Source organism: Tarenaya hassleriana, unplaced genomic scaffold, assembly GCF_000463585.1.
Source record: "Tarenaya hassleriana unplaced genomic scaffold, ASM46358v1 Cleome10, whole genome shotgun sequence".
Lineage (NCBI taxonomy): Eukaryota > Viridiplantae > Streptophyta > Magnoliopsida > Brassicales > Cleomaceae > Tarenaya > Tarenaya hassleriana.
In genome coordinates, this window is record NW_010960188.1 from 1,806,118 (window position 1) to 1,823,381 (window position 17,264).

Here is a 17,264-nt window from a genome sequence, read left to right on the forward strand (position 1 = left end):
ATACCATCGTTTTATAAAAACTAGATAATAACTCGCGTGCATCGCGCAAACTAAATATTTACGGTTTTACATAATTTTTTTGATTAATTTTAAAATTAAATAGAATATATTTTGTTCATAAAATAATATTCACTAATAAAATGTAATTTCGCTTTTCTCATATATGGATCCTCTTATATAGACCGGATAATCCGTTACAAACCCAACTCAGAACTGTATAAAAAATCATTATTTGAATTTAATTTTTAAAAATTAACCGAATACGTTTTTTCGTATATATTTATCAAATATAAGTAAAAATTTAATCATGTAAATTTTAGTAATAAATTTATAAATAAATATAGAAAATATATATTTTGCGATAAATTTAAAAAGACGCATCTTCTAATTATTCAAATACATTGAGATGGGATTTGGATTTTCGGATGATTTTAGACAATATATGTTATTATAAAAACTAATATATATTATAATTTTAGGCAATACTAACTTTTATATGATGTAAAATAATCCAAATGCTCCCTTTTTTTTATTCCCTGGCTCTTTTTTTTTTTTAAAAAAAATCTCTATGCACAAGCCTTTGTTTCTTTTGCAAAAATTCATGAATTTGAAAAACAATTTATTGATTATTACGAAAATTATCTGGAGAAAAAAGAAGAAGACACGTTCCTCGACTATCGTGCAATGTGATCTTGATCGGATATTAACTTTGTGAATATAAAGAATAATGTAAAAACCTCTTCTTCTTTTTTCTTTATCGAGATGAACCTCGGCTTCATGATTGGTTTGATATTTTCCAAAATTATACATGAATTTATATATGAAAATGAAATTCCGAATATTAATTTTTTTAATAAAAAATATATATATATTTTCATGTCTATATGTTCAACATTTCATAGTTTTGGATATTCTGCATCTTTTCTTTGTTTTCTAATGCGTGAAATAGAAAAGCCATGAAACTTGGGAAAAAGAGACGTATGAACAGTAACAAAGGACCCCGTCAACAATTACTGCGAAATGACAATAATACCCAGACGTATTTGCCTCTGCGTCGACCGTATATCTGTGGGGTTGAAACTGTAATTTCATCTGTTCCCACTGCCCGCATAAAAGTTAGATTTATGACGAAAAATAATTGAAAAATAAAAAATATTGTTACGAGTGTAACTGTTGGTATAAATGGCTTTAAAATGCCCGTAAGACCAAAAAATTTAAAATGCAAAATAGAAATATATTGCAAATAGCCTACGAACAAACAACGTTTAATGAGTACACTTTGTGCCCCCATTATTTTGCAATGTATGGGTCCATACGGTCAAAGTACTATTATTGGATCAAAGCATAACAATGCCCACATTTTTAAATAACAATTTCACAACCAAATTATGGTTACCGTAAATAAATAGATAACAATTTTTAAAAATGAAAAGATTTGTGGGTTCAAAATAATACGTACGTGCGTACGTATATATGCTGATCGTCTCACACGCCAAACCATATACCAAATTAAGACTTAATTAATTAAACCTCCTAACCCATCTTTTTTCTATATCTCTTGAAATCTCTAACATTTTGGTTCGATCCAATACAATCATTTCGATAATTATGGTTTAACCGAATACAAATCCACGTGTATAAAAAGATAGGATTTTGGAGGCTTCCATTTTCTGCATTAAGGCATTTAGACATAATTGCCCCTACAAATCCCCGAAACTGTTGACTAATTAAAACCCGGAACCTTCTACCTCGCTCAGAGGCTTTGTTCGTCGTCTTCGTCGTCAGATTCTGAGTAGATAGATACTGAGCTCAGGTGCTCCATTGCTGTCAGGATTCATCATGTAGAAAGCTTCGGAATCTCTCGAACCCACGATTCTCTCGAACTTTGCCCTCATGTACATCACATCGCCGGCGCCGGAACCCACTTCCCCTCCTCCGCCGGCGGAATCCCCCGGCTCCGGAAGTACTCCGGCGCCCATGGAGATCATCTCGAGGGCCTTCAAGACCTTCGTCTCCTTCTCGCCGCATTCCCTCCTCGTGGCGAACCCGCTCTTCTTCCCGTTGCAGTACGTTCTCCACAGCGGCTCCTCCACGAGCCGCCGCGAGGGCAATCTCGTCTTTTCAGCTCCTCCTCCGGCGTCTACTTCGTTCGGCTTGCTGCACTCCAGTGCGATTCTGACGAGCCCCGAGGCCATTTCCTTCACCAGCCCGCTGATCGGAGTGGCGAGCTCGACGAGGAACGCCGGAGGAGAGGTCGAGTCCTTCTGGATGGCGAAGTGGACGTGCCCGCGTCGGGATCCGAAGAGGGTGCCCACGACCCGGGAACCAAGCCCGGATTGGGATCCGGGTCGGGTCCGGGAGAGGGAGGCGATGACGGAGCGGAGACGAGAAACGGCGACGGATTGGAGTTTCCTCTTGGGAGTTACGGCGGAGGAGGAGGAGGTGTGTTTGGGAGCGGGTTTAGGGCGGTGGTGGTCGGGTGGGGAGGAAACGTCGTCGTTTTCGTCTGAGCCAACTTTTCGAGTCCAGTGGAAGCTATGGTGTCTCTTGGAGGAGAACTCCTGCGATGTTCCTCTCGCCATTGACAGAGCTCCAGAGAGAGAGAGAGAGAGAGAGAGAGAGAGAGATGGGTGAATTTTTCTGGGTTTGGTCTCTTTGAGGATTATACTCTTTTGTGGGTGTGTGTTGGTGTTGTTGTTGTAGTCAGAAAGAGAGAGAGAGAGAGAGAGAGAGAGAGAGAGGCCCACGAACCCGGTTGGGAAGACAATATTAAAACAAAAGAAGAAAAATGAGGGTTAGCATTAAATTATGTACGCCTTTTTTTTCCACCACTAAAATCATGCTTAAGTGTGCGTATTATCTATTAATGGTCCGCGATCATGGATTCTATTGCAGCTAATTTTCTTTTGTCATGTATGTATACGTATTATTTAACATGTGTGAGAAACTGTTACTATATCCGTGCGAGGATATTAACGTGTATATATGCATATATATATATATATGGGGGGGGGCAATCGTATATGCTTGAATCCACATGAAGAAGCAGATACTAACGGAGACATGGGCACTTCCGTAACCCGAGGAAGAAATCGAAAACAGTTCTAAACTCTCGAGGGAATATTTACTTATTTATTTTATTTTATTTTTATATATGTGTTTTGTCTGATATTGCTTCTTTTAGGAAAACTAAAGCAGTTTTGTTCTGTGAAATGTTTTTTTTTTTTGGTTGAGAAATTCAGGAAATGACAAAAGAAAGGAATCTTGAAGGGACAATGGGAGTGTTCTTTCGCTTTCCATGTGGGGCAGAAACTTCGAGAGTTGTATTTTGTTTGACTAATTTTTTTTTTTGACTTCAATCTTTAATCTTTATACAGTAAAAGCTTCGAAAATTAATTAATTAATTAATTAATTAATTTTAAAAAACTGAGTCACCCGTATAAAAAAAATCCATTTAATTATAAACAACAACAGGCCTAATGATTTGTTAGCCCTACATCCATCAACTCACTAAAATAAATACGATTTATTTACACAATATATTATCTAGAATATAGTTTCTATCACTCAGATTGGACAGTAAATCACTAACGAAAAAAAATATTTATTTAAATTAGAATAATATATTATAGTTATTTACAACATGTTTTTTTTTTATCTTACGTGTAATATCAACAGTAAAAGCGACACAGAGGAGGAAAAAAAAAACAGAACATCAAGAGTAAGACAGAAACTACTGTGAGGAATGGGCACGTTTGCATATGCTAAATCTCTGATTCGCATCGTATAACAAAAATATAAAATATTTTTTTTGTATAATTGTTGTATATGTATGTGAATGTAGGATACATACATGATATACATTTGTAATGATATGAGAGGCGCGTATACATACGTACGTGCGTACGTATATATGCTGATCGTCTCGTTGTCGGGTGCAGAGTCTACACCAAACCCTGCCTGCGTACAGAGACGTGTCATTATTCATTCCTCTTTTTCCGACCCCACCACCTTCTTGTTCTTCCTTTCCCGTTAACGAACCGGTTTTGCGTTTTATTGACATCATAATTCTCATGCTTTTTTTTGTGTATATATATATATATATTCACATTACTATTATTATTAATGTTTTGTTTTATATAGAATGTGTTTAATTGACTCCGCCGATTCAAGAAGACTTTTAGCTTGAATTTGTCCAAACACGAAGTAACAATATTTTTGGGAATTATGAAAAATTACGAGAGAAATGCGATCATGTGATACATGTTTTCTTTATTATTATTTTTTTTAAAATGAAAACAATATTGCTGTTGAATGTAGATAATGTAATTTATCTTGATAAAAAATCTTGTTTTTATAGAAAATATAACGTCTGCATTATAATTAAATTCAAACCCAGCTAAATAATAAATGCAATAACATTATAAATTCAAACTCTCAATAATTTACCATACAATAGCTAGTATAGATGTTATAATATACCCACATGCCTCCATCAAAAATCAAATTAAAACAGTTAACAAAAAAATCAAATGAAAAGAAAAACAGTAGCATTTCTATTTTTTTTTCTCCTTTTCTTTCCAATGATGTATTCATAATCTAATGATTACAAGACAACAATGGCTTCCCAATATACAAATAGTGTATGACTAGTGGAGTTTAAGCTTCTAAATTGGTAAAATTTAGACAAATGTTTGGTTTCAAACAGAGGACAGAATTGGGTCTATTAATTAAACACGTATAATAAAAGCAAGGGGCTCCATGCTCACACATATGATGGCCCTACTCACTAAATTCTAATTAAAACAATTAAACAAAGATCCAACACACCAATTTATGAACATCAATGCTTGGTTTCAGTACACTTTCACATATATGACCAAAGCTTGTCGGCCAAACCAGACATTTGATCAAAGCTCAGGCCAATGAGGTCATACTACAAATACTTATATAGTTTCATCATCATCATCATCATCATCATCATCATATTATAAGAAAAGGGGTCGAATTGAGCATAGGATACCATAACATTGAACAACTAGATCTGTTAACACAGTAAGCTATGGAAGTTACAAGACAAAAGGAGGGCAAACACAAGAAAGGACAAAAGGAATGAGATAAGACATGCTTACTAATTACATCTGAATCACAGTGATTTTTTTTTTTTCAAAGACAAAACACAAATCTAAGTTATATGTAGAAGTGCATATATCAACACAAGGGGAAGTGTTTTTTGCACTTACAGGAAATGTTAAAGTGTCAAAGGATGGTTTTGCCTATCGGTCCCGAGAAAATTTAAGGGCTTGTGGTTCTGATTAGCTCTGCAGATTTCTCTGGTCGGTTTCTGATTGCTCGGGTTGAGGAACTGCAGCATTACCATTCATCCTCGCACGAGCTTCAGCAAACATACGTTGTTGCTCGGCTGCTGCTTCTTCCTCCGTCATTTCAGCCCTGCTGTTAAACTTCCCACCTCTCTGTGAGTCCTCTGCTGAATTGGTGGAAACATCGGTTTTAATCAGTTTCCCGAGTGTTTGCAAACGAGGAATAAATGCAGGAGAGGTAGTGGTAGATGAGTACCATAGTTTCAAACTTATGTTGCTCGTACGCAGCATAAACTTCCTCGATGTATTCTCCGAAACCAAGATCCTGTTTATGTAACAAAGTCATGAGTCTTAGCCAGGTACTTAATGTTACATGAGGATCTGAATTCGATTATCTTAACGTAAAAACGAACCTGTAGCGCCCTGAGGACATGCTCGGGTGCAATTGTCCGTCTGTCCTCTTTGTTACAAACTTCATTAGACTCCGAGGAAACGAGATTTATAAACTCTGCAGAGAGTGTTGATCAAAATTCCAGAATTAGAATGAATCACAAGACTAAATGCTTTACAAGCCAGCAGATAAAAGCTGATAAGTCCTGAGATCAGCTACTGAACAAAGAACTCACATCCACATATGCCAGCCGAGAACGAAAACACTATGCCTTTCAGTAAACTACAAATCCATATAGAGATTATCTACGAGCCCATTTAAAAAATTTGGGACATTTGAAGGATGATATCTTACCTACGCAACATTCTATCAGAAGATCTTGAGCATCTCTAGCAACACGGACATCCTGTGGTAACATCTCCTTTATAATTTTAGTCATGGTAGCTGAGAAAAAACAGAACAACAACTCAAAAATATTGTTCGATAACACGACGAGAATAAAACAACAAGACAGCGATATCCTTACACGAAGAACAACAATCACATACTTCTCTGTTCACTCAACATAGCATTATACTACTAAAGCAGGACAGAGATTCAGCACACGCTTTTATTCGTGAAAAAGGTTAATCAACCTTTTATGAATTTCATAAATTTCACCATGAATGTCTCCAAGAAGTTTCGGATACTTTCTTCTCATAATTGCATCGAGAAACCCAAACCTATGGATCGAATTAGGTTACAAAACCGATTCAATATCCTTCAAGGAGCTCATAATAAGATTGATCGATTAATAAATGTGGATTACAAAGTCTAAAACGGGAAGAAACGTGCTACAGCCATCCATCGATGAACAAATGCTTATCAATTCACGAATAGATGGATTGAAAGAAGGGCGAAAGGGCCTAACCTTTTGGAAGCGAAGCATCCTCCTTGGACTTCCCAACTATATCCATCGGGTCCATCGTTGAAATCTTCAGAAATCACAGTTTAACCAACACACGTAATGGTACCCAGGAACGAAACCTATACATACAGACCGATCGGCGCATACACAATCACGTATCGCATAAAATGGGGAAGAAGAAAGCGAGAAACCAGATATGGGGAACCGGATACCGACTCACCGAGTCAAACGGGTCGAATCAGAGAAACGACGAATCAAAGTCGGGGAAACGGCGAGTCAACCGAGTCACGGCGAGATCAGGGGACAAGCAGTCGGTCGGATTATATGGAATCTTGTCGGAGGATTTTCTCTCTCCTCCGCTCTCTCTGCGATTAGGGCAAAAACCGAGGACGCAAAAGCGCGTGAAATCCACCTTTTTTCCCAAAGTCAGAGAGCGGCGCGTGAAGATAGATTTTAGATCCTGAAGAAGTGGGCTATTTATTAAGACCGAGTCAAGTCTAATAAAGGGCCCAAAGACCCAAATCAGAGTCGGGCACGGGCTTGACCCGACTCCGATCGGATCACTTTACTATTGCGTCTCTGCGACTCCAAATTCTAGAGAATGAGTGAAGAAAACCAATTTCGAGTCTCGAAACCCTAGCTGTCCTGTGATTTGGAACCTCGAAATTGATGGTTTTTGCTAATTTCGCGTTGTTGGGGAAGAAGATGGGATCGGACGAGGAGGATTTCGTCTTCTTCGGTACGCCGACTGAGCGCGAGGAAGAAATCGCGAGCCGTAAAAGGAAAGCGATCGCGGAGGCTTCAGAGAATATGGGAGCCCTCTCTTCGTGGAACAAAGAGCTCAGGTTTGATCTTATTTTTGTCTGCTTGGTCGCGGATGAACTGGGAAAGCAAGTGATCTGAGAGTGATGTCGAGACGCTGCGATGGTTCAGTGTTTTCGCCTCTCTCGCTTCTCAATTTCTTTGGACTGAATTGAATTCCAGACAGTTGGAACATTTACGAGTTTGGGACATGACAGTGGTTTGGTGTTCTGGTTCTCTAGTTTCTGAAGTTTCGCTGATGAACCAAACTGCGGTGAGTTGATTTGCTTCCGTAGTGGAACCTCTAAGAGCTAGACAAAATTCGATTCGTAGTGGGATTAAGCTAGGCTGCGGCAATCTAAGTGCACATGCTTTTCAAAAACTGGTTTGAGTTGCATAGAAACTGAAGAGAAGAGATGGAGAATGGGACCGTTGTAATTGATGCCTTACAGGGATTGTGAACTGCAGAATTGGCTATCAATTAATGATTTTTGGAGCTAGCCCATAGTACTATGTGCTTGCATCATATTGCATAGAAATCTTCTTTCTAGGTTCCAGTACGGGCGGCTTTCATTGTGACCTGGTTTTTTTCCCCTTGATTTTAGTGGAATAAGTGTTCATGTGTTGGATTTTTTTTAATCATTGATTGGTGTTTATATTCTGAGTTTTACATCCACAGGTTAGGGAAGCTTTCATGGGGCATTTTACTGGAGGATTTTCTGCCGGGTATTACGATAAGGTTGGATCGAAAGAGGGTAAAATTCTATTGTCTATGAACTCAATGAAAAATAGAGGCTGGACTCCTCAGTCTTTTAAAGAACTGGGCTGGAGTGAGAAAGCAGAAATATTTCTGATTTTATGGACGGTGGCTAGGGTCATCGCACCGATGGTCGTGTCAAACACAGTTATTAGTCCAGTCGAATCGGAGGAAGTCTTGCGAGAATCGCTCGAACCGAGCCTCGGTTAAAGCCGGATGGCTAAAACCGGACGTCCTGCACAAATTCAGGCAACATTGCGATGCAGAGGCAAGCTCCCAGGTCGGTGAACAAGGGATAACAAACCACTTTGGGTTCCGGAAATTCGGGGCCGGTACTCTAGCTCCCAGGTCGTGACCATTCGATCGACTGTGTGGAACCCGTGGCTACTACAATCCAAAGAGCACACAATCCTGCAAAAGGAAGGAGCAGCGAACACTACAGAGCGTTAGCATAAAGTCGCAAGCTATCTACAACCTTGGCTTCACCGACGGATGACAGGGACGTCTCTAGACCGACAACCATAACCCTAGACGAGGGCGGCGACACGATTTAAGCCGAGGGAAGAATGGCAGGTGGGACCAATGAGGCCGCCACGCACCATTGGTGGTAGCTCCACATGACGACATGGACGTGTAGTCTGTCATCCACGACAATGTGGAGGACAATTTTACGGCGAAAGTCGGGTTAACGGTAGGGCTGGGCACGGGCGGGTACCCGGACGTTTTAAGACATCTTTATCTCGATCTCAGTCTCGTCGGGTTTTTTATTGTCTTATCTCGATCTCAGTCTCACAAGGTTCGGGTACCCGAGATCCGGGTATCCGAGACACGAGATCGGGTATCCGCGGGACCCGAACCCGTACTCACTTTTAAAAACATGTACGTAATTATATTGCAAAATATAACTAAACCTAAAACCTGTACAATATTTTCATCCAAATTACAACCCATAATTCTTAAACATATGGAGACGGAGGCAGTAGAAACGAGGGAGAGAAAGAGAACGGAGACGGCTGAGAAAAGGAGGCTGAACAAAGCCAGAGACGACGAAGACAGAGGCGGAGCAAAGCAGAGACGATGGAGACGGGAGCAGCCGAACCGAGGGAGAGAAAGAGAGTGATGGAGGCGGACGAACAGAGAACGGCGAAGATGGAGATCAGAGCCTCAGGCGACGAGAGTGATGGAGGCGGACGAACAGAGAACACGGCGACGATGGAGCTCAGAGCCTCAGGCGACAGGCGATGACGGACGGATCAGAAAGTGTGAGAGCCTGAGAGATGAGATTGAGAGTGATAGAGGCTATAATCGAAAAGAGAGACTGAGAGTGAGAGTGAGAGTGAGAGAGGCGCCGAAAATGTGAGAGAATGAGAGTTGGGATAATTAGGGTTAGGGTTAGGGTTAGATTTAGGAATAGGTATTTATGTAAATATATTAAAAATAAGGGTTATTTTTGTAATTTTATACTTTTTCGGTACCCATGAGATAACCCGGAAAAATATATTGAAACTCGAACTCGTAACCCGAAACTCGGGTTTGTTGAGATAAAAACCCGGCTTGTATCTCGTTAACTCATAAGACAATACAAACCGGGTACCCGTGAGATAGGGTACCCGGAAACCCGCGGGTCTCGGGTAAAAATGTCCACCCCTAGTTAACGGCCAAGGCTCTCTCTTCGACCATTTGGAGAGGGAGTATTGTTAGATTATGGTTTTATTTTGTTATTTTTTATATTTTGGGTTTTATTTATTTATAGTGTCTCTGGTTGTAGTGAGTTTCTTAATTTGCTTTTGTGGGGTTGTGAACCCTTATGTGTTTTGAACGGGATTCATTTCGTTACAATATCGCATTGTACCAAAAAAAAAAAAGAGCCTTCGGAAGTTTATTTCTCGTAAAAGATATTTTGGCATAAAGTGCGGAAAATCAAAACTCGTAAATAAAATTATTATTTACTCGAGCACTGACTATTAAATAAATTAGCAAGCGCCCATTTGCCTCGATCCATCCATCCATCCGCCCATCCACTTTGTTTGCCAAAAGGATACAAAGAGAGAGAGAGAATGTACGGCAAAAGGGTAAAAATGGTGACGACAGATTCCTGGTTCAAACTTCGTTACTCTTTTCTCTCTCTCTCTCTCTGTTGATTCGTGCTTTTTGAAAATCTCCGATTCCACCCTCCTTCCTGTCATTCGTACATGCATATTTGTATGCACGCCTCTCTATAGGTATATATGTATGAGCGCTTGTGGATATGTCTCTGCATCTCTCTTGTGTGTATGCGTGTATGAATCTATGTATCTGTCCTTTTTGTGTTTGTCGTGAAGGTTTTAGGCAATGGAGATTCAACTTCCGATCCAGGTTTGATTTCAAGTACTTTGTTTTTCTTATTGCCGAGTTCTCAGATCTGTGATTTTCGTTGCTTGATGCGGATATTTTTTCCTATTTTTTCTTCCGTGATTTTTTCTCTTACTCTCTGGAATGGGGAAGTCGCTGGAGGCAGCGGTTCATCGATCTCTTCATGGGAATTTGATGTTCAGAATACATCAAAGGCACGAATCGATCGATAAACCTCTGCATCCAGCGCTTGCCCCCCGCGAATCTGTTTGGTTACTGAGAAAAGTCCGGGTAAAGTGAAAGGAAAATCGATATGTTCGGATTTGGAGACTGGAAAATGTCCTCAGCTGCCTACACGGCTTTAGAACTTAGGAATTTGGTTTGGGAACAACTCCGGGAAAAGGGTAATCTGAATTTGTGTTTCCCATGCGCTGAGCCTGTTTGGTTGCTGAGAAAGTGAGGGAAAACAAACAAAGTTAGCATTTGGAATTTTCCTCAGCAGTCTGACCGAGTGTTTTTTTAACTTATTGTTTGGAAGAAAAAAATGGATGACAATGAAGCAGATTGAAAAGGGGGATTTTTTTTTTTTGCAATTTGTAGAAGCCAGAAGGTATTGGCACTTGTCTTTGGTAAAAAAAAAATCAACTTTTTTTTTCTCCAGTTTCTGATTGTTGGTTTGCCAATCCAACTTGTGTTCGTAGATCACAGATGCATGAGTTCTAATCTTAGATCGGGGATCTGCACTCTGATGACAACTTTTGATTCTGTTGATCATGCCCTTCCTTCTGTTCTCTTAAGCTGATTTGAATTTTGAACGCTGGTTCTGATTATAACTATGATGATTATGAGGTTGACTATGCTTTGATAATTTCGTCTTCTCCTTTGATATAAATCAATTCGCAGGTTCTGTTCTTGATTGATGCATTGGCACCAAGTTTGATGATTTCTCTTTGTCAAAGTTTTCCACCAATCTCTTGGTGTTGGCCCTTGATGTGTCACTTCCTTTCCCGGCCTTGTGAGATGTGGATTTAAGCGGCCCTTTTCTTGATTCTTTGAACACTAAATGCTCGTGCGAATTTTAGTTGGCTGCTGGTTATATGCTTTGAGATGGACAGAAGGGTGGATGTCCATCCCATCCCATGGAAAAGTGAACCAGTTCACTTGCTAGAAGTTCATGTCTGTTTCAGTTTCATGGCATCATTTTGGCATAGAAGACACGCGTGTGGTCTTCTGTTAGCCGATTTTCCATATTTGGCAGAAGAGGGGGCGGATTCACTCTTTTAGAAATTAGGATTGTGGGTATCATATAATGATTCCGTTCTCCAATTTGGCAAGAAAACAAGTGAGTTCACATCTTTGTCTTAGATTCCCCTCCCCAAAAGAAAAGGACCGTATTAGAAGAACACGAGGAAATAATGTTATTCTCCTTGTTTTAATGGGTTAAGGATTGGTTAGCTATCCCAACACTAGAAATTTCAAATGGGTTGGGTTAAACGGTTTAATCCAATTGATTTATAATTCTATTTCTATTGACTGTTTGGGTTTTTATTAAGTAAATAGTTTTAATGGGTTTAACACATTAATGTTATTAATATTATGGGTTAAGTGAGTAAAAATCCTTTCAACTCTACAATCTAACATCTGTGAATACTACAAACCTAAGGCCCATAGGTTGGGATCGGAAATTCAAGAAGAATTCAGGTGTAAAAATAAATAAATTTGTATTATTTATTCTACAATATGTAATTGGAATATTATCTTAAATGTATGTGTATGTATTATGTACTGTATAGTATGTTATCATTATATTATATCGTATTACGTTTTCATTATTCGAAAGAAGAAAAATAAAATAATGAGAATATATAGAAAATTATGTTAATTTGATGAATGTTAAAGTATCGAAAATGTTAAGAATCACGTGATTCCATGACTATAAATCAATTGACATGAAAGAATATGTTATATTACATGGATTGATTGGGTTTACGAGTCAATCAAATCCAGAAGATCTTAAATTTCTTTAATATTAATTTGGAATATCCAACATCCAGAAACTCCAAGTCTTTCACCATAACGAGGGGATCTGGTTAAAAAGTTTTATTTAATAAATGCTTGTATTCGTGATATAGTAATTGAATGAAGGCTTGTCATCTAAAAAATAGCGACTAATGTGGAGGAAACAAGAGGATTGGCACGGGTGGCTAAGATTGCACGTAATTGCCACGTAGGATTATCTGACCAATCAGAAACCATCATCTCAATACCACCCCATCACCATAAACTTCTCTTTTATTTTCTTCCTCCTTTTTCGCTTTTTTTTTAATTCAAATTAAAAAAACAATAAAAAAGGCCGTAGAATTTCAGACAACACAAAAAGCTCCGAGTCTCTCTCTCTCTCTCTGTGTCTCGCCGAAGGCAGAGAAAGCTTGGCTATGGTGGTGGAGATGGCTCTCAAGTCTTCAGTATCTGCAAGATTGTCTATTCCTTCTTCTTCTTCTTCTTCTACTACAACTACTTCTTCGCATTCTTCCTTATGCAAGAACAGAGTGAAGCATATCTCTGTCTCTCTCCCGACATCGACCTCCATCTCTCTCTTGTCTCTCTTCTCCTCTCCTCCCAATGAAGCTAAGGCTGTTTCCATTGCCAAGGACCAGATTGTCTCCTCTCTCACTGAAGTAATTTCTTCTTTTTCTCTTCTCCGTTCAACTCCTGTTTCTTCCTTGAATTTGGAATCCCTCTCTTCGGAAGTTTTCATGTTTGATATTGTCTCGTGATCATGCATCTAGGTTTTGTATTTCAGATTGTAGATCATATTCTATTACGCATGTTTTGACCATCATCATCATGACTTTAGCCGTTCATGGCTAAGCCCTAACTGCCTGCAGAATCTCAAATGTCAGCTCCTTTTACAGTTTCTAAATCAACCTCTGGTTACACGAAACTGCTGTTTCTTTCTTATTACAGGTGGAGAAGACAATCGATCAAGTTCAAGAAGCAGGTTCGAGTTTCCTGGACTTAACACAGCGAGTTCTCCAAGTTGTCGGAGAAGCACTTAAACCAGCCATAGAAACCGCATTGCCCATCGCAAAGCAAGCCGGGGAGGAGGCTCTGAAGCTCGCTTCTCCAGCCATCTCCGAGGCCTCTAAGAAAGCCCAGGAAGTAATTCAGAGCTCCGGCATTGACGCTCAGCCTGTCCTTACCGCCGCAAAGGTCACCTGCTTATGTCTTTTTATCAGAGTATATTCTCAGGATTAGAGAATCATCTCATAAATTATGCAGAAAGCAAGTTTTTGAAAGGCTTGATTTGCTGTCCATGGAAAGAACAGGCTATGACAGAACAAGCTTTGTGTGTTTTGTAATGATGCAGACAGTGACAGATGTGGCACAGCAGACAACAAAGGTGATAGAAGATGCTAAGCCCATCGCCTCGACAACTATCGAGACAATCTCTTCGGCCGATCCAAACTCCATTGTCGTTGCTGTTGGAGCAGCTTTTCTCGCTTACCTCTTAGTCCCTCCCGTCTGGTCGGTTCTCTCTTTTAACCTTCGCGGTTACAAAGGTGTGGGTATTTTCTACCTATCTCCTTCCCTTTTTTCTTAACGAAAATTTTCGGAAACGTAAATATTATGTGAAAGTTATCGTGTTAAGTACTGCCTGCGGTATGTAATGTTCCTCCATGTTCATCTGTCAAAGGGGTGGACATTTTTATGATCGTGTGTATATTGTGTTGTTATTGAAGGTGATCTCACCCCGGCTCAAACGCTGGATTTTCTATGCACCAAGAACTATTTCCTGGTGGATATAAGATCTGAAAAGGACAAGGACAAGGCTGGGATCCCTCGTCTCCCTTCGAGCGCCAAGAACAGAATGATTGCCATTCCGTAAGTTCAAAAAAAAATTATGACCCAGTTGTCCAAATTCTGTATTTGAAGAGATTTGAGTTCATGCATTAGGAAAGATAACTTGGGGATGATGCCTTTCTTGGTAATGAACCATTTAACACTGATTAAAACCGAATATCAGAACCGAAGAACTACCGAACAAGGTGAGAGGGATTGTGAGGAACTCGAAAAGGGTGGAAGCAGAGATAGCAGCTCTCAAGATTTCATACCTCAAGAGAGTCAACAAAGGCTCCAACCTCATCATCATGGACTCGTGAGTTCCCTCTCTCTCTCTCTCTCTCTCTCTCAACATTGATCGCATCAAGAATCAAAAGGGTCTCATTCTTTTTCTTCTTCTTTTTTTTTTATTTTATAAAAAATGCGTGTGATATGGATCGATAAGGTACTCGGATTCGGCGAAAGTAGTAGCAAGAACGCTAAAGAATCTAGGGTTCAACAACTGCTGGATAGTGATGGATGGGTTCTCGGGGAGCAAGGGATGGCTGCAGAGCAGGTTGGGTACGGATTCTTACAACTTCTCCTTCGCACAGGTCCTGTCTCCTTCTCGGATCATCCGTTCTGGCTCCACGGCCTTCGGCACTAAAACCGGAACCAGGTTTCTTCCTGGCTCCGACTGAACATCACTCAGGAGAAGAAGATGCAGTTTCACGTAGTTTCCCCCTCCCACTTTTTTCATATTTTTCATTTTTTTACCCATTACATACATAATGTACACTATTCATATTATTGCTTCGGTCGGGAAAAACTTGTCTTCAGCATCCAGGCCCAGGCCTAGGCCCATTTAAAGTTGGTCTTCGTTGCTCCATCAAGCCCACATAAATAAACAAGCCTGTTCTGGACTACCTGCCGTTTTAGTCACAGAAAAACACCACTCATTCTTCTTTCGTCCGAACTTGGTTCTTCCGTTCTAGGAAAGGGATTCTAAAATTTAGTGAATGTTTGTTGTGTATGATTTTTTGCATAGTTTGCGACCAAGAATGAGTACACGCCATAGCTGTGAAAAATGCGAGTTTATTGATGTCAATCGTGAGGGCGTTACATGGTGATTATAAGAAATAAGGGTGAAACTTTAATAAAATAAGAATTTTGGGGAGCTAAACGTAATATAAGTGAAGTGGGGATTCTCGCTACTATATGTACAATACATGCATCGGCGTAAGATAGCAAAGTGTGTTTTTTTTAAGTTTGGATAATAATAATGTCGAAATAAGCCGCCATTGTTGGTCGGTTCCTTCCCTGTTCCTCTCGGAGCCCCCCCAAAAGCATTTGGAAGACGGAAAACGGCGTCGGTTTGCTCCGACGGAGATTAGGGTCTTGGAGCTCCGTGAGCCATGTCTTCATCTCTTCTTCTCTCCGGCTCTACTGTATCCTCTCCGTTCATCGCCCCAAACAATCTGTAACTCTCTCTCTCTCCGCTTGTTCTTAGGGATTTTGAATCGGATGGTGGAAACATTTTTTGGATTGTTTACTATGAACCTGAATTTGGGTTTTAGGGTTTGTGTTGATGAGTAATAATTTTAGGGATTTGCGTTGTATCGTTATTCGTGTTTCAGCTCTGTCCCGTTTCGGAATGCTTCTAGAAGCTTCAAGAGCCCTAGGTGCGCAGTCGATTCTCCATATGGAGGTAATTGCTTGCTCCATTGACTATTCCGCTCTCTTTGTGAAATTCGTCATCTATATTTTGTCGATGTCCATGGATTGGTTTTTCAATTTCCGGATGGTTCTCATCTTGTGTGGAGCGAGCGAGCGAGAGAGAGCAATTGAATGAATGTGTACGTACGAAGTCCCTCTGGTTTGAAGATGCCAATAGTAACGTCGTTGTGTATGGCAAATGTTGAGCTCTTCAATGAGATTTGCAGTGGACCATAAATATATCCATAGATAATGTGGCTCCTTGTCTTTCTTTGCTGTCATCTTCTTCTTCTTAAGCTTTGTTGATTTGTGCCCTGTAGCTTGATTTGTGAAGTAATGGTGAAGGCCTTATTTCACAAGTTATTGAATGGGTTTTGGGTTATAAAGAAACCGGCAATTTTGGATGTGGGAGATGCTATTATATGCTCGTTGTTATAAGCCTCTTACCGGTTTTGTTGGCTACAGAAATGAATGTCGAAGGATATGGGAGATGCTACCATATGTTTTATATTCTTTGTAGTGTTGAGCTTTTTTTGATTTAATTGTTGATCATGATCACTGATATCTTAAATCGTATCATCTCGTCCTATTTATTTGCATGTTTGGTTTTCTCATGAAAATATGTAGGCAACACCCCGACATTCCCCCGGTTAAAAGTTTGGGACCCGTACAAACGCCTTGGAATAAGTCCATATGCTTCCGAGGAAGAAATCTGGGCATCTCGTAACTTTCTCTTGGAGCAGTATGCTGGACACGAGAGAAGCGAGGAGTCGATAGAAGCCGCTTTTGAGAAGCTGCTAATGTCGAGCTTTGTCAGAAGGAGGAAGACCAAAATCAATCTGAAAACAAGACTGAAGAAGAAAGTCGAGGAATCTCCTCCGTGGATCCAGAATCTTCTGAATTTTGTGGAGATGCCTCCTATGGACATTATATTCAGGAGACTATTCCTCTTTGCGTTCATGGCTGGGTGGAGCATCATGAACTCGGCCGAAGGTGGTCCTGCTTTCCAGGTAACCAATGTGTCATATCTTTATGATATTTAGAATAATCAAACAGTGGAATGAGGATTACTTTACCTACAGTTTAGCAAGAGTTTGGCTGCTGCCTGTTGGGTATAAAAAGAAAAACCCAACTTGGCCAAACAAATGAGCCCTTCTTCTTCTGACCAAGAAGAGATCAGACCTACAATGAAACTACCCCCCCCCCCCCCAACCCTCC

General features: G+C 39.9%; 4 protein-coding genes and 1 long non-coding RNA gene across 8 annotated transcripts in view; 3 read left to right on the forward strand and 2 right to left on the reverse strand.

Moving 5' to 3' along the window:
• Window positions 1-1,520: 1,520 nt before the first annotated feature.
• Window positions 1,521-2,735, reverse strand: LOC104800918 (protein MIZU-KUSSEI 1-like). Its single transcript, XM_010523923.1, has one exon. The coding sequence runs from the start codon at window positions 2,580-2,582 to the stop codon at window positions 1,782-1,784; it is 801 nt and encodes a 266-aa protein (XP_010522225.1). The 5' UTR covers window positions 2,583-2,735; the 3' UTR covers window positions 1,521-1,781.
• Window positions 2,736-5,008: 2,273 nt separating this feature from the next.
• On the reverse strand, window positions 5,009-7,053 carry LOC104800935 (protein Dr1 homolog). Its single transcript, XM_010523956.1, has 6 exons — window positions 6,840-7,053; window positions 6,623-6,738; window positions 6,067-6,156; window positions 5,735-5,829; window positions 5,578-5,646; window positions 5,009-5,483 (listed from the first exon to the last, which is right to left on the reverse strand). Exons 2-6 carry the CDS (start codon window positions 6,675-6,677, stop codon window positions 5,316-5,318), a joined length of 477 nt encoding a protein of 158 aa, XP_010522258.1. The 5' UTR covers window positions 6,678-6,738; window positions 6,840-7,053; the 3' UTR covers window positions 5,009-5,315.
• Window positions 7,054-7,150: 97 nt separating this feature from the next.
• On the forward strand, window positions 7,151-12,087 carry LOC104800925. Of its 4 annotated transcripts, XR_769833.1 has the most exons (4): window positions 7,151-7,694; window positions 8,100-10,399; window positions 10,499-10,532; window positions 11,412-12,087. It is a non-coding gene; the product is annotated as an uncharacterized LOC104800925 (long non-coding RNA). The 4 variants fall into 4 exon arrangements; XR_769830.1 differs by having other exon boundaries at window positions 8,100-10,532; XR_769832.1 differs by having other exon boundaries at window positions 10,499-12,087.
• Window positions 12,088-12,847: 760 nt separating this feature from the next.
• Window positions 12,848-15,256, forward strand: LOC104800943 (calcium sensing receptor, chloroplastic; the record flags this gene model as incomplete). The annotated part of the gene is made up of 6 exons (XM_010523968.2): window positions 12,848-13,186; window positions 13,476-13,721; window positions 13,879-14,071; window positions 14,252-14,393; window positions 14,536-14,667; window positions 14,797-15,256. Coding segments are annotated over 6 exons (1,287 nt in total), but the record flags the coding sequence as incomplete, so codon positions are not given.
• A 328-nt stretch (window positions 15,257-15,584) lies between these two features.
• LOC104800953 (protein CHAPERONE-LIKE PROTEIN OF POR1, chloroplastic) overlaps window positions 15,585-17,264 on the forward strand; it is a 2,502-nt gene continuing 822 nt past the window's right edge. Inside the window, exons 1-3 of the mRNA XM_010523981.2 lie at window positions 15,585-15,810; window positions 15,968-16,038; window positions 16,674-17,056. Coding sequence (XP_010522283.1) covers window positions 15,746-15,810; window positions 15,968-16,038; window positions 16,674-17,056 — 519 coding nt within the window. The 5' untranslated portion in view covers window positions 15,585-15,745. The remainder of the gene's footprint in view (window positions 15,811-15,967; window positions 16,039-16,673; window positions 17,057-17,264) is intronic.